Genomic DNA, 15,702 nt, shown 5'->3' with positions numbered 1-15,702 from the left:
GATCACTGTGAAGAGACCATGCAGCTTATGATTATTATTATCAGCTTTCACTGCTTATAATTTTTTTCATTTTTATATTTTGGGTAGAACTTTTATCATGTGCAACATGTCAGCCTACCAAATTAAAGCCCTTTTAATTTATATTGAAGTATATAAAGATGAGCATATTCCAAAAGACAGTAATCATACCACACATAAGAAAAAATAAAACAAACATCAGTCAGATATATCAAGTCAAAGAGGAGTATATTCATCTTTCTTTAATATCATGTCAAACAATGCAAGAATAAAGCTTAATGGTCCAAAAAACAGGGGTTTGGATGTGTATCCTGTATCCAATTTTAAATTCACATCTAAGAGCTGAATTTGCAAACTTGTGGCATTCCTGGAGATAGTTGTTCCTCACAAACATGCAAGGGACTGCAGAAGTCCCACACTTCTGTTACCATAGAGAAAGGTAATTTTTCATGCTCTTTATACATAAAAGTGTCAAAGGCAACTGGTGGGTGACAAGTGCCATGAACACAAGGGAGAACGGACATAACACAGGAAGAAGAGTTTCACCAACGTGCAGTTAGCTTCACACCCGTTTATTATTAATGAATTAATAAAGTCACAGTTGTTAAATTAATTTGATGCAGCTAAACAACAGTGGGAATGAAGTAGCGCTCTTCTCCACTCTTCTCTTTGGCTTATGAGGATGCTGAATTTGGCTCTGGTGTAAAGCCAGTGCCTTTTCTTCACACAGGCACCAACAGTGAATCCTCCCAGCACATTTTACTGCCTACACGAGGAGGAATGAAGTTTACACATAGATAAATGTGTGACTTTTTTTCCCCCTCTCTACTGTATTTTTGATTTAGGAAGAAGTAATTTTTGTTCAGTTCAAGGTAAGCCCTTGATTTACCTGGCAACTCCGCTGTCACAGGGTATGCAGTAGGTGACGTACAGTCCTTTTACTTCCCCAGAAATACTCAGAAAGAGGGGTTCAACCATGTCTTCTATGCTACAGGAAAGGGCAAGGTCTTTCAGCTCACCCTGAAAGGAGAAGAGCGGAGAGTCCTTGTGAATGAAGCAAACATCACAGAGGAGAGGCAGCCCCTTTAAGAAACGTGCTTAGAAAATATGTGTGAACTTCACTGGACTAAAACCAGAACTACAACAGAATCTTGAAGAGTTTCACTGAATTGTTTTAAGTGCATTATCTGTCAGCATCAGATTTGCTCAGAAGGCAGTACCAAGGTAAAAAATTGTGGCTGTTTCTTGGCTTTGTACTTGTATCAGTCTATAAGCCTAAAACTGCTCTCTTAGTGATTTTTGACACACTTTCTATATTGCAAGTGGTGAAGTTCTTAGCATTAATCACTTCCAGTCATGCTTCAATGATCTTCCTAAACCAAGATTTTATATCTACCTGGGTTTACGGCAGGACTTGTAGGCTGAATTATGTGGCCCAGTTGCACCGGTACACTGGCTGATTCAACACTATCATTCTTTTTTTCCCCCCTACCAATACATGAATTGGTGCATCCTGCATAAAATAATAGACTGGGATTCAGCTCTAGATTCAGACTTCTAAAAGTAACTGTTCAAATGTGAGCCCTTGAGTTCATCTATAAAGATGATAAATCTCCACTGAGTCATTCATGATGCTTGGCCATAAAGCTCACCTACAATGTAGACAACCTTTCTTCTTGCTGGCTCGGATGCGTTTGGATCCCCAGCCACACAACCAAGTGCTCTTTCAGATGCCCAACACATCCTCTTGAGCTTCCAGCTTTCCGTGAAGAAAGCTCAAGTTTACTGGGATCCTGTGCAACATATGCCAGACACAAATGGGCATCTAAGACCTTCTAGGGCACCCCTGACCATAGGACCAATTTGGTTGAAAAGACCCTCAAGATCATTGAGTCCAACTGTCGATCCAACACTGTCACTAACCCATGTCCCTAAGAACCTCATCTATGTGTCTTCTAATCCCTCCATTTTTCTTAATATCCAATCTAAACCTCCCCTGGCACAACTTGAGGCCATTTCCTCTCATCCTGTCACTTGTTACCTGGGAGAAGAGACCAACCCCCTCCATGCTCCAAGCTCCTTTCAAGCAGTTCAGAGATCAGAAGGTCTCCCCTCAGCTCCTGTTCTCCAGCTGAACCCCCAGGTCCCTCAGCCGCTCCCATCACACTTGTGCTCCAGCCCCTCACCAGCTCCTTTCCCTTCTCTCAACTCGCTCCAGCACCTCAAGGGCTTTCTTGTCACGAGGGGCCTAAAACTGAACACAGTACAGAACACCTACTTTTAAGCAACTAAATGAAACTTAGGTCTTCAGTGACTATAATGGGAACTAATACACCAAACCTATAGGAAGTACCTTTATCTAGTTGCATTAAATCAGCTGTTCAAATGCCCCTATAAAGTGTACAGCTGAATTCCTGAAGTTTGTAAACTCCGCAGTCTACACCCTATTTTTCAGAATCTCAGTCCCATCAGCTGCTTTGATGTTTTCAAATATCAAACCATCATGAGCCCAGCGGCATTCAGAAAACCAAATGTGTACCATATATGCCAGTCTGCTGCATTTCATTTGGGGTAATCCAAAGTGAGGGTCTGTGTGTTCCAAGGAAAGCGATGAACATAAAGAGCAACTGAATAGGCATTTGAGAAAGACAGACAGACAGACAGACAGAAAGAATACAAGAATGGCTGAGAAACAGAGAGGCAGGGTAGAAAACTGCACACCATGAGGACTGCTTCAATTCTTGCCTTCAACATGGCACCTCTAAAACGAAGCAATTGCAGAGATATCATACAAAACAAAAAAGAGCATTATGTTTTGTATATAAAATCCCTTCCTTTTGCCAGATGGAGGTAAGATGAGAATGCCAGTGTTGCCGTTTTGATAAAATTGTATCTGTTTTTAAACTAACCGTGATGTTAGCTGACAGCTCTACGCAGAATTCTTTTTCTTCATTCGGACCCAAGGTGCCACTGGCTGGGCAGACGGCAGCGGAGCAGGAAGGTGCCTGACTTCCAACGAGCTGCCAAACAGAAAGGACAGACGTTCAGCTAACTCTGATTCTTTCAGAGTTCCTCTTCACATCAAAGAGCATGAAAGACAGAATTATTCTCAGGTTTAGGACACTTTAAAGTAGCAACACATACAGTTTGTTGAGGTCTGCTTTACAATTCCCCCGTGGTTGATAAAATCCTCATGTTACATTTATTCCAAATTACTTCAGGTGCCGACTGAGGCATCTGAGCTGGGAAAAGAGTCATTGTGGTTCCTCTCACAATCACAAGCCTTTTCCAGGTGAAGTCAACCCATCAGATACTGGAGCAGGACCCTAGAGGTGCCCCATCTCTCTCCAACGACTCCAGAGGTGGCTTCCAGAGACAACCCTGATGCTGGTACCTTCCCAAAGTGACTAACTGCACATGACATGAATCCAGAGGTTCAACACGGTTACTCACATACGAACATCAGATACCAGATAAAATCCTGTGGGCATCCTCCTAGGCTCAAGCTGTCCCAAAATATTTTCTCATATGTCCTATATCATCCATATGCTCAGTTAGGACGTCTTGGGCACCTGAGGACAGCTTGGAAGGCGCTAAATACTTTCATGCAGGCAACTGAGTTGAACCCTGGCAGTCAGAGGAGACCTAAATGACCAAGGCACTGAGTGCGGGATTCAGCTTACAGGCTAATTAACCTAATTGTGCACACAGTGGGCATCAATGCCACCACTGTAGCCAACAGACATCCAGTTAGTTTGTGCTAGAGAGCATTCTGCAGCCTGAAGTCCATTTTAGGAAGAGCTGAATACTTCTCTGGACTCCATTGTATAGATTCAGTTGCCTAAACATGGGCACATACGGTGGCCAAGCCATATGAGTATGGCTGCCTGGTGTGACAGGACTTAGAACTGAGACCACACTTACTGAGTGGCGCCTGGAGGTCAGGAATAACACCCTACAGCACCCAAAATGACACTAGACATAAATATTCTGGTGACTGAGTTCCTGCTCGGATTTCCATTGACTAAAAAGAGAGTTCAGACTGTAGTTTACATACTGATATTAAAAGCAGGGGCCGGAATCCGTGAGCTGAATCCCACCCAAAATGTAATATTTAAGCAAAATTTAGACACCATTCAAAAGCAACACTGTTTCTATGATCCACCGAATTAAATGCAAACCCCAAACTGCCATGGTACTCTAGTAGCTTACATCCTATTTCATAGGATCATTTTGGTTGGAAGAGACCCTCAAGATCATTGAGTCCAACCATAACTCTGGCACTAAACCACGTCTCTAAGAACCTCATCTACAAGCCTTTTAAACCCCTCCAGGAATGGTGACTCCACCACTTCTCTGGGCAGCCTGTTCCAATGCTTCACAACCCATTCCATGAAGAATTTTTTCCTAATACCCAATCTAAACCTCCCCTCTGGTGCAACGTGAGGCTGTTTCCTCTTGTCCTGTCACTTCACAGAATCACAGAATCCTATTTGCCCTCACATCTCTGCCCACCCATTCTCCCAGGGATGACCCACAGACAGTAAGAGCATATTAATATCAACTAGCAGTTAATTTTTTCATAAAGGTTGGTCTCAAGTTCTGCTCATACACCAGTAAACAGCCATCACTACTCAAAAGATACATCAGAACAGCTTTTAAGAATAGTTTGTATTTTGATAGAAATTACAGTTTCTACCCCTGCTGTATTCTTCATCCATTAGAAGCACATTTACCTTTCCCCATAAGTACTTTGCTGGCAGCAGTGTCTGGTTAAAAAGTTTGCTGGTTGCTTTGGCAGGAACTCCGGTATAAATTTCAGTGAAAACTAGATGACTGGATATCAGGCATGCTTGGGGGGTCTGAACTTCAACCAAAACAGGAAGGTGACTGGAAATAAACACACAGATGGTCTATTGTTATCGTTAATGAATTGTGCTAGATATACAATAGCATGCTGGAAAGAATGATGATTATGTTTATTTAGCAATATTAATGATTGGATAGTTCATTGATAGGTTACACAACCCCACTCCAAATTCCTCCTATTTTTGTTTTAGGAGATAAAACTACCTAAAGTGAAAATCACACCACTTTTCCCCCTTACCTTCCTTCTCCATTTTCTACCTCCAGCTCTAATACCGTCTGGAAACGCCGGCACAGCAATGACGTGAACTGAACTGACACGCTGCATATAGCCAAAGGAGGTATTTCTCCAGCAGATGGTTGAATGGTAAAGGGAGATACCTAGGAGAGAAGAAAGGAAAGAGATTTCTTCGACACCTGAAAAGCAAATGTAAAATGCTGAAGCCACACGAGCTGATCAGGACTTGCGTGTAACTTTTTTCCTCAGTTGTGTCCTTTCTCTCAGCCCCTGGATTCACACTCCCCAAAGTCAAGGGTCTGAGCAGCAGCTACACAAGATGCCACAAATTAAGATTCTTGGACAAAAAGGTTGAGAAAAGAGGGCTGGAGAAGTGGAATCAGAAAGAGCACCAGTGTGGGATGGGGTGGAAAGGAAAGGGGTAGATCCCATGCAGGAGGAATGGAGCAGTTATCTGTGATCTTCACTGGGATATGAAGATGCTCTGGGATGACAAAGTCAAGAGATTAAGTCTAAAAATCTCTCTGGAGATCTGGGAATTGTTGGGAATGGCAGGGGACAAAGGAATAACAGTGAGAAGTAAGGGCTTGAAGACTGCGAGGACAGGGTGTCCTCTTATCCCTAATCAAGCACCTTTGATTATCATAGAATCATAGAATAGTTTGGGTTGGAAGGGACTTTTAAAGGTCAGCTAGTCCAACCCCCTGCCATGAGCAGGAACATCTTCACCCCGATCAGGTTGCTCAGAGCCCCATCCAACCTGGCCTTGAACGTTTCCAATAATTACTTGTTCTGTTCCATTAATTAATTGTAATTAATTAGTTGTTCTGGAGGAAAAGGGGTAGACACACACACACAACTGTTTTGCAAGGCTGCCATAACCACCACTCATAAATCTATTCTTTTTCCATCAACTTGCCCCCAAAGCTGGTGAGACACCTACATGATACATAGAAAACAAAGCTCAGGAACTCATGGGGATACAGTGCAACTTCTCGCAGGCTTCCATCTCCTGATGCTCAATGGAAAGTTCCTAACTGAACAAGCTCCTCTCTCTGTTGCAAAACTGACAGTGTATCCAGAAAAACAAAACATCTGGACAGCATTTAGACCAATTTTGCCATGAAATAAGTCAACTCAATTCCTTCCATGAGTAATTATGTAAAGAGCCCTAAAGGCAGAATTTGGTCTTTTGTCACAAGAAAAAGCATTTACCCCAGAGCCCAGATTTCCTCACTTTAATGCACAACACTAAGGAGAAATCTAGCTACAAAGTCCACTTTGTGCCACAGATAATCAAAATAATGATTTTATTTTCTTAGTTTTAGGAATACGTGATGGTCTGCTGATAGCAGCTGTCACTCAAACCTTCGTCACCAGTATTACCTCCAAACTGCTTTAGTTATTTAGTGTGAAATGGTGGAATGAGCTCTGCAAAGACTGGAAGGGACTGCATTTGAGACATCGCAGCCTTGATAATACTGAACAACGGTTTTAGTAATCTTTGTGGTAAGAAGTCATTTTGGGAGGCACCCGTGTGTTTAAAAACCATTGTTTAAAGCCAAAAGGCCCAATTCAGTTTGTCTGAGATTCTTGTTTGAGATGCTGATGTGGGTACATAGGACAAGCGTTTAACAACCTCAGTTCTGATAAAGTCTTGTCCTTTTATTTAGATCAGCAGCAGGTGAAATCCCTGTCATAGAGGAAATACTCCATATCTCTTTGAATCAGGCTGGCAGGGAATTTGTAATAAGTGGAAATAGAGGAAAAAAAAAACAAAGAAGCATTTATTCTCAAAAGAACTTGCACACTTCTGGAGAACCAGTCTCATAAGAAGTCACAGAAATGAGAACTTTTGATATCTGGGATGAATATTAAAACTCCTAAACATAAGGAAGAAGTATCTAAAGGGGAGCATGACCAGCTATAGCAGTGACTCACCTCTTCATTCCTTTCAGCCAGACAAACCGGGTTTTCTTGCATTCTCCATTGTGCTGGCAGCTGACACAGATTCTGAATCTCAAAGGTTCTTAACACACTCTCACCCCGCTTAATCAAACCTAACTGGAGCGATGGAACATCAATACGAAGAAGTGGACCCTAGGACGCCAGGAAACAGATGTCAGAATGGACACTTCTGCCAAAACTGCCTAATTAAGAAGCTACATTAGCTAATATTAACATTCATTTTCACGGAGAACAGCAGAAAGCAAATGCATTGCGTGCAATACAGAAAAACAATCTTACTGTCATGGGAATATCGACATTGGCTCAATAGTTATTAGACAACAAAAAACACCTCTTGTTTGTAACTGCATTAGATTTGTCAGGCCTTTAAGAGGCAAAAAGATTTATATGGACAATAATGAGGCCCCACAACAAGTCATCCCCCAACACCGAACTGTTCCGTACCTTAAACGCAGCCTCAACATGCAGCACAACTGGCTCTGGGCAGTGTTCAATTTTACACTGCAGGTTATGGCTGATGCACCCAGGTTTCCATCCAGTAACTGCCAGTTCGAATTCACAGCATTTATTCATTTCTAGGAAAAAATTAAAAAGAAAAAATATCAGGGTCCTGTCTCACTATTTTGCAAAGAAACCACCTGTTGTGGTTCCTGTAACTCCTGGAACCAAATTAAATGTCCTGTCGGCTTCAGTGGACTGGGGATCAGTTTTTTCCACTCATAGTAATTTAAATATTTCTGTTATTAACTGATGCTTGCAAGGCACAGACACTTTACCTATGGCACCAGTATGAGGTTCAACTTCCAAGATGTCACAGGCAATGATTTTCTCCCATGTGTACTTGATCAATGATTTGCTGTTATTCCACATCTGAAACAATTAAAATCAATGAGACAATTAATGCACTTGAAGCTTTCATAGCAACAAGCCAATTTGCTGAGAGTACTGGTGCACTGCAAACTGGGTTTCACAAGTCTTACATTACATACTTTGCAAACTCCAACCATATCATGACTTCTAAACATTATGACCTACTAACACACCTTGAATTTAGCTAAAGCATGCTGTATCTTCACTTAAATCTTGAAATAAATTGAGTATGGTAAGAGTGGAAAGGCACAGAACTTCATCTAAACTCTGACTCGACCACTACTAACTCAGTACCACACACTAACTACTGTTATTTTCATTATAATGTTTTGTCCTCTCCTTTCTCCTCTGTGATATAAAACAAGGACAAGAAGAAGTAGGATTCACCTGACTAGATTTCACGTGTCTGTAACATCATCACTTGACTCCATGTCCTAGGAATTCTCTTTTCTGAAAATAAAGCAAATTAGAGAATGCTGGGAGCAATTCCTCTGATCTATTTTAGCCTGGGGGATGAGACAAATCACCCGTGGATGCTGCAAACCAGATCTATAAGGAAAGTTGAGAGCAGGTAGCTCAGATACGGAATCTATGCTGCAATCACTATATTTAGTCAGACTAACTCAGCGGCTACCTTCATGCTCCTGAAGGTGTTTTCTGAAACTTAAAGGCAATCCATTAACCATTCTTTTCAAGAATATTTGAAGCCTTTTAAACTTTTTTCCCCATTTTTCAAAAACGTTGCAAGCCTTCAACACAAACTGGAAATCCTTCTTTTGAGAGCAGCCTTTATCTGCCAAAGGATCTGTTTGTGAGGGAGATGGAAGCTCTTGAAATCTTTGGCCTGCTCTTCAGATCTGTTTGGTCATTATTTCTTAATTACAGCAAATAACTTTGTTCTCTGAAGCACAATCGTCTCTAAGCACAGTCCAAAGTCTTATTTTTTTAAGACTTAATAAAATAGTTGGAGAAAAATGTGAGGAGTGTCATTATATTATCAGTAAGTGACTTAACTACCACACGTGTAGCTGTACTGGATTACTAGAAGTATGAAATAGCTGTCTTAAGCTGAAAATGCACTTCCAGAAAGAGAAAGCATAAAAATAAATGCTGATTAGTGGTATCTTTAAGAAAAAATGGAAAGACCATTAACTTGGAAATGTCTTCCTGTTTGGCTCTTACTAACAAGCCCATTATTCCCAAGTGAGTCTAAGATCCAAAGGATCCTCAGCTACAGTGAAGAGGATGCTGAGTGAGGGGGCAATTGCAGCAGCACAAACAGAAATTGTGCAGGAACCTGCAGGAAATAAAGTCCAGAAAGCTGCAGCACATCTGACTTTTGCAGCAATTCTGTGCTTGCTGTAGTCCTTTCAATAAACTGTGCCTCTGTTACAAAGCAATTAAATAATCTATTGGCTCTTCCTTCCAACTGGAAAACTTTTACTCTACAGCAGTGATAAGCAACAGGTTTGTGACCCAGAAAAACATTTACAAGGGTAATAACTCTGTGGTATCAAACTGGAGAGATGAAAAAAGAGCAAAGTGTGCTGCCTGGAGCATGGGGCTGAGCAGACCTGCAACGCGGCCCCTTTAAAAATATTTAAGAACAATTAAAAGAACATGGACTGTCTGATATCTTCTAATGACACCTATGACACCCAGTGACAAAAAGCAGACAATAACAAAGTCAAAAGCAAACAAACCTTAAATGTTTTTCTGACATTTACACCAATAAAGTTTTCTCCAGGGATGATGATGGCGTATGGTTCCAGAAGAAGCTGAAATGGTTCTGTTGAGCCTTTAACTTCGATTTCCAGCGCTATTACATCCTCTGCTTTGTATCCTGGGATGTTTTGAAGCATCCCCTCTCTTACTGAACTTTGGGAGGAAATGTGGTAGAATTATTAAGCATTTCAGATCAGTGTTTAAACTGGACCCATCTTTTAATCGCCAGATCAAAATCAATAATCATCCTATGAGGAGAGGCTGAGGGAGCTGGGGTTGTTTAGTCTAGAGAAGAGGAGGCTTAGAGCTGAGCTCAGCACTCTCTAGAACTACCTGAAGGGCAGTTCTAGCCAGGTGGGGATTGGTCTCTTCTCCCAGGCAGTCAGCAATAGGACAAGGGGCCATGGGCTTCAACTCTGCCAGGGGAAATTTAGGCTGGATATTAGAAAGAAATTCTTTACAGAGAGAGTGGTCAGGCATTGGAATGGCTGCCCAGGGAGGTGCTGGACTCACCGTCCCTGGAGGTTTTTAAACTGAGATTGGACATGGCACTTAGTGCCATGATCTAGTCAATGGACTGGAGTTGGACCAAGGGTTGGGCTCGATGATCTCTGAGGTCTTTTCCAACCCAGTCGATTCTGTGATTCTGTGAAGTGTCTCAATGACAAACTGCCAGTGTGCAACTAGGTTGGGGACAATTAAAAACTGGAAAAACATTCCAGTGGCTCTTTAAAGTGCCCCAGAACAAGTATGTAAGTCATAGGCTGCTGGGACAAACAGTAATAACAGGAAAAGCTGCTGGAAATCTCAGCAGAAAGTCTGAGAAATCAGCAGACAAAATGACAGTGTTATCTTTTTTCAAGAGGTGCAGTTCTGTTTGGGGCTCAGGCATATGAGGGAAGCTCTCAGGGACACTCTTTTTACCACTCTAAGTTGTGAGGATAAAATAATTTACAATTGTCAGTCCGTCATCACCAGAAAGACCAAGAATCCCAGAAACTTAATGTAACAGCAAAGCTAAAATGTGGCGACAGATCTTACTGGGAAATTCAGTTTCTTTGCTTACCAAGGTGATTCTGGGATGTCCCTCAGTACCATCTGAATCACACTGTGATAATTCTTCAGCTACACACATAAAGAAGGATTTTAATGTCAAGTAACCAGTTACGTTGAGGATTAAAAAAAAGGATGAAAAAGTAGTTTACGTCTAAAGGTTGAATGATCAGAGTGCTAAGCTCTAATAAACAATATTCAAACTCTAGAGTTACGACACTAAAACATGTTCGACTGCAAGATATTAAGCCAGATTCTGATCTCATGGTATATGGTTCCAAGAAAAATACTCATTTTTAACATGTCTGTTATTATTTCCCTAGTATATTGCATACTACATACAGGCATCTGCAAATGCTCCCCAAATTGAGATAAGCATTGCTGCATTAACTTAAAGTTTCTCCTAACTGCTCCAGGGTATTTAGCTTAATTGACCATCAGTCTTATTTTGAATAAGAAACACTACTTTTCCATCACAGGAAAAGAGGATGCCTTCTATATTCTAATGGGGGAAAAAAGGAAACATGGAAGTAGGCCTTACATCTGAAGGTCTTTGCAAGAGATTCATTTGTTTATAGAGAGATATTAATCTATGTGTTAATTCAATATATTTTTGTTAACAAATTAAAATCCTTAGAGCATCATTAATATATTTTTACAGTAAGTGTTAGAAAAAAATAAAAACAAGTGTTTAATTTATCTTCCATACTTACTTGAGGCATTCCTACATCTGTCAATCACCACAGCATGGGATATTCCCACTCTTGGGCTTACTTTGGATTGAGTTTCTTTAAATATTGTGAGCTCATGCTCTTTATTTACATGGATGAGGGAGCAGAAACTAAGACAACAGTCACTGGCACAGCTGCATTCAAACATCATCACACCCTCTTTCCCCACAGCTGCACACCAGCCTCTGTCTCTGCTATTGCCTCTTTAATTTACCCCACAGACATTCATAGGATCCATTTAAACCCCCCAAAGTGACAGCTGGAAACAGTTTAAATAATCCCTGTTTTCTACCCAAACTCATTGAGGCTACAGAATGTAGAGGACACATCCCCAGAGCAGATGGGAAGGGGATTGTGGAGGAGCTGGTAACTTCACCAGCCAGCACAGCTGCAGTTTTGAGGACGTGTCCACAGTTTCAGTGTAAAATTAATGGTGTCCAATCAGTCCCAAAACCAACATGAGGTCAGCAACTGTCTCAAATTTTGCAGTCAAAACATGTTTTCTTTTAGTAACTCTCAACATATTGAGCACTGTTTATCAGAGCGTAGTCCTGTCTAATTAAATTTAATTCAGAAAGCTGCACAGTAAGGCTTTTATGACTTGCATGAAAATACACAGCTGGAGTTTGTAGATAGGAAGGAATCATGAGCCGTACCTCCTGTGGAGTGTAAGTGAGAATAAATTCATGATCAGCATGGGGAAGCAAAACTCCCTGCTCAGGATTTAGGGAGAAGGCTGACTCTGTGTCTTGATCGTATTTGAGCTCCATCGAGGCTGCAGTTTTTTCTGGTATTAATGGTTTCAGGTTAGGCTTCATTATCTGCCAGTAGAAAGGCAGTTCTATGGGGCTGCAAAGAGATCAGTAAACAACAAAAAACTATAATTAAAAAAACAGACATTTTTGAGTAAGATATTGGGAGAAAATTTTCACTTTTTCCACATAGGGAATTCCTCTCCTTAAAAATTACAAGGGTTAGACTTAGCAGGCTTTCCAAGCTACAAAGCTGATGAGGCAGCATACAGAAATTGTACAAAGAGCATGCTAATATATGGAAGTACATTATATAAATATGCAAGATATGAAAACACTTTTTTATGGCCTTATTTCACACAGAATCCCAGAATGTCAGGGACTGGAAGGGACCTTGAAAGCTCATCCAGTGCAATCCCCCCATGGAGCAGGAACACCCAGATGAGGTTACACAGGAAGGTGTCCAGGCGGGTTGGAATGTCTGCAGAGAAGGAGACTCCACAACCTCCCTGGGCAGCCTGGGCCAGTGTTCTGTTACCCTTACTGAGAAGAAGTTCCTTCACAAATTTAAGTGGAACCTCTTGTGTTCCAGTTTGAACCCATTACCCCTTGTCCTATCATTGGTTGTCACCGAGAAGAGCCTGGCTCCATCCTCCTGACACTCACCCTTTATATATCTGTAAAGATTAATGAGGTCACCCCTCAGTCTCCTCTTGTCCAGCTCCAGAGCCCCAGCTCCCTCAGCCTTTCCTCACACGGGAGATGCTCCACTCCCTTCAGCATCTTTGTTGCCCTACGCTGGACTCTCTCCAGCAGTTCCCTGTCCTGCTGGAACTGAGGGGCCACAACTGGACACAATATTCCAGGTGTGGTCTCCCCAGGGCAGAGCAGAGGGGCAGGAGAACCTCTCTGACCTACTGACCACCCCCCTTCTAACCCACCCCAGGTACCATTGGCTTCCTGGCCACAAGGGCCCAGTGCTGGCTCATGGTCACCCTGCTGTCCCCAGGACCCCCAGGTCCCTTTCCCCTACACTGCTCTCCAACAGGTCATTCCCCAACTTACACTGGAACCTGGGGTTGTTCCTGCCCAGATTCAAGACTCTACACTTGCCCTTGTTATATTTCATTCAATTTTTCCCTGCCCAACTCTCCAGCCTGTCCAGGTCTCTGATGGCAGCACAGCTTCCAGTGTCAGCCACTCCTTCCAGCTTGGTGTCATCAGCAAACTTGCTGATAGTGCACTTATTTAACTTGTCATATAATGCAACTTCTAGGAACCTCTGTAATTTTGCTTTCAAGAATCTGAGGTCAACAGGACCGTTCCTGCTGATATCAATACGTTTGCATTGGATCACTGCTGATGATCTGCATAAAATTCTGGATTTAATCCAAGTGCAAACTGTGGCTTTTAACCACAACAAACCCAGAGGCTCCAGCTAAGATAATAGCAATGGTTCTATAATATTGTTTGTAATCCAGAAAAGGTTGCTTAACCAGATTGTTTCAGCAGGAGTATATTCCCTGGAATGGATTAATGGGTTTTAAAACCTTGCTCATGCTGACCTCAAAAACTTTGCCTTACTAAGGGGAGGAAGGACACTGGAATTTCAAAGTCAGTATCAATCACATAAAACTGAACTGATACAATTTCTTGTATCACTTTGTTCAGCAGACAAAAGTTTCTGCAGCTTTGTTTCATACAAATGCTGGCACCGGACGTGCAGGGACCCTTGTCGTGATTATAACACAGAAAATGTGGAAATTGGCATAGTCACTGTGCTAATTTCAGCATCCCACACACTAAATCACACTTTCTGTACCCAAACAGCACTTTGTTCTGGCACTATGCATGTGTGGTTTCCAGGTCACAGAACAAACTTCCGGAAATTCCCTGCAGCAAGAAGCAATTTGCATTAACGTATCTAAACCCAGTACTGACCTCCTCACTGCTTTGATGGTCTGCAGCCTCTAATTACTGCAATCATGCACACTAGTGTCCTTCTATTATTGCCCAGCTGATTTTGAGCAAAATCAACCTGTCTCTGTGTTCAGTACAACATAATTGTACATAGGTACATACACCTTGACCTCAAATAGCTTTTATATTTAAATCTATTAGAATTCAATAGTAGGAATAACGTGAAAGTTTTAATATGAGCCAGTTACACTGGGATCCTGTTTTAACCACTGGAAATCCAGTGGGGTCCAAGATGCGTTATGTCTTGTCCTGTGGGAGAACAGACAGAACTGCATCCTTAGAACCATCTAGATAGACCCTGTTAAATATTTCCTGCAACCATCCACACAAATCTTTTGAAATTGTAGATTTATCTATACTGAGGCAAATACATTGAGCTTGGCAGCATATGAACCAAATAACATGGCTAATGGTTGCCACAATGTTTGATCTATACACAATGTTCCTGCTCTGACGAGCATATCCTTGAACGTTACTAAATAACGGAGCAAAAAGAAGCAACGCTTCCACACAGATTTTATCAAGTGCATGAAGATTTCTCCAGCTTCAGAGAGTTTAGTATCACAAATGAGAGCCCTACCAGGATCGCAGAACATTACTCTAGTAATACCAGCTACGTACGTGGAGTTTCTTATAACCATTTTCTTCTCCTCGGTGCTGTGTGGGTTTTGGGGCTCGAATCGTATGAGGTGCTTTGCTGTTATGTCAGTAACTTCACCAGGTTCAGGTTTGTTTTCTCCACCCGTGACGAACAAAAGCTCCAGAGCTATCAGCTGTCCAACCCCTCGAAGAAATAAGTAGATATTACTGTTTACCGTTTGGCTATTAACGTTGTTCATATTACTCATTAGCAGCAAATGCCAGCAATGGGCATTACTGATTATATCTGGTGTTTCCTCAAGTTTCAGAACTCCAAAGTGTTAATTGTACGATATATTCCTGATGTTCTTTGTTCATCAACATATATTAATAGAGGTCTTCACTTTGTGAATTTAGCTGATCTGGATTTCAGGGCCACAACCTCAGCTCACTTACATCAGCATCGTTTTACTGAAGTGAGCAGTGTGTTCACAGTGGTTGATAAAGTGGCTCCCAGATGTTTTGAGTAGTATATAAAACCAAAAAGAAGCAGCAAATACACTAATAAAGAATTTCCAAAGGAAATACCTGTAATAAAGTTATTAAATAGATAAGTCAAGCCTAATGTTAGAGCATTCACAAATATATTACAGAACAAGCACTAATATTTACAATAATTTCACCTGCTTTCATTAGCTAATACAAAAACTGCCTCTTCTGAATACCCTAGTCCAAGATATGCCCCAAATTTGCTTCACACCCGAATGCACTTCTAGTTTGCCATGTTATTTTATTGATACAAAAGCCTAATAAATGAATTTCACCTGACTACAGCTGTTGTTTTCTGCTCCTTGATGGCATTTTACATTTGAAGTTTTGTATACAGTGGGTTAAGAGCTCAGTGCTTTCTGAATCCCGTGTA

At 41.5% G+C, this 15,702-nt stretch overlaps 1 protein-coding gene across 1 annotated transcript in view; it reads right to left on the bottom strand.

Moving 5' to 3' along the window:
- DLEC1 (DLEC1 cilia and flagella associated protein) overlaps positions 1-15,702 on the bottom strand; it is a 44,421-nt gene that overhangs the window by 16,680 nt on the left and 12,039 nt on the right. Inside the window, exons 13-23 of the mRNA XM_065050351.1 lie at positions 14,823-14,985; positions 12,126-12,318; positions 10,752-10,810; positions 9,664-9,838; positions 7,867-7,960; positions 7,535-7,665; positions 7,064-7,222; positions 5,126-5,265; positions 4,755-4,908; positions 2,928-3,038; positions 908-1,038 (exon numbers count right to left, since the gene is read on the bottom strand). Coding sequence (XP_064906423.1) covers positions 908-1,038; positions 2,928-3,038; positions 4,755-4,908; positions 5,126-5,265; positions 7,064-7,222; positions 7,535-7,665; positions 7,867-7,960; positions 9,664-9,838; positions 10,752-10,810; positions 12,126-12,318; positions 14,823-14,985 — 1,510 coding nt within the window. The remainder of the gene's footprint in view (positions 1-907; positions 1,039-2,927; positions 3,039-4,754; positions 4,909-5,125; positions 5,266-7,063; positions 7,223-7,534; positions 7,666-7,866; positions 7,961-9,663; positions 9,839-10,751; positions 10,811-12,125; positions 12,319-14,822; positions 14,986-15,702) is intronic.

This window comes from Columba livia, chromosome 2 (assembly GCF_036013475.1).
Source record: "Columba livia isolate bColLiv1 breed racing homer chromosome 2, bColLiv1.pat.W.v2, whole genome shotgun sequence".
Lineage (NCBI taxonomy): Eukaryota > Metazoa > Chordata > Aves > Columbiformes > Columbidae > Columba > Columba livia.
The sequence above is the reverse complement of the archived record's forward strand: the minus strand, read 5'-3'. Positions and strand labels throughout refer to the sequence as shown.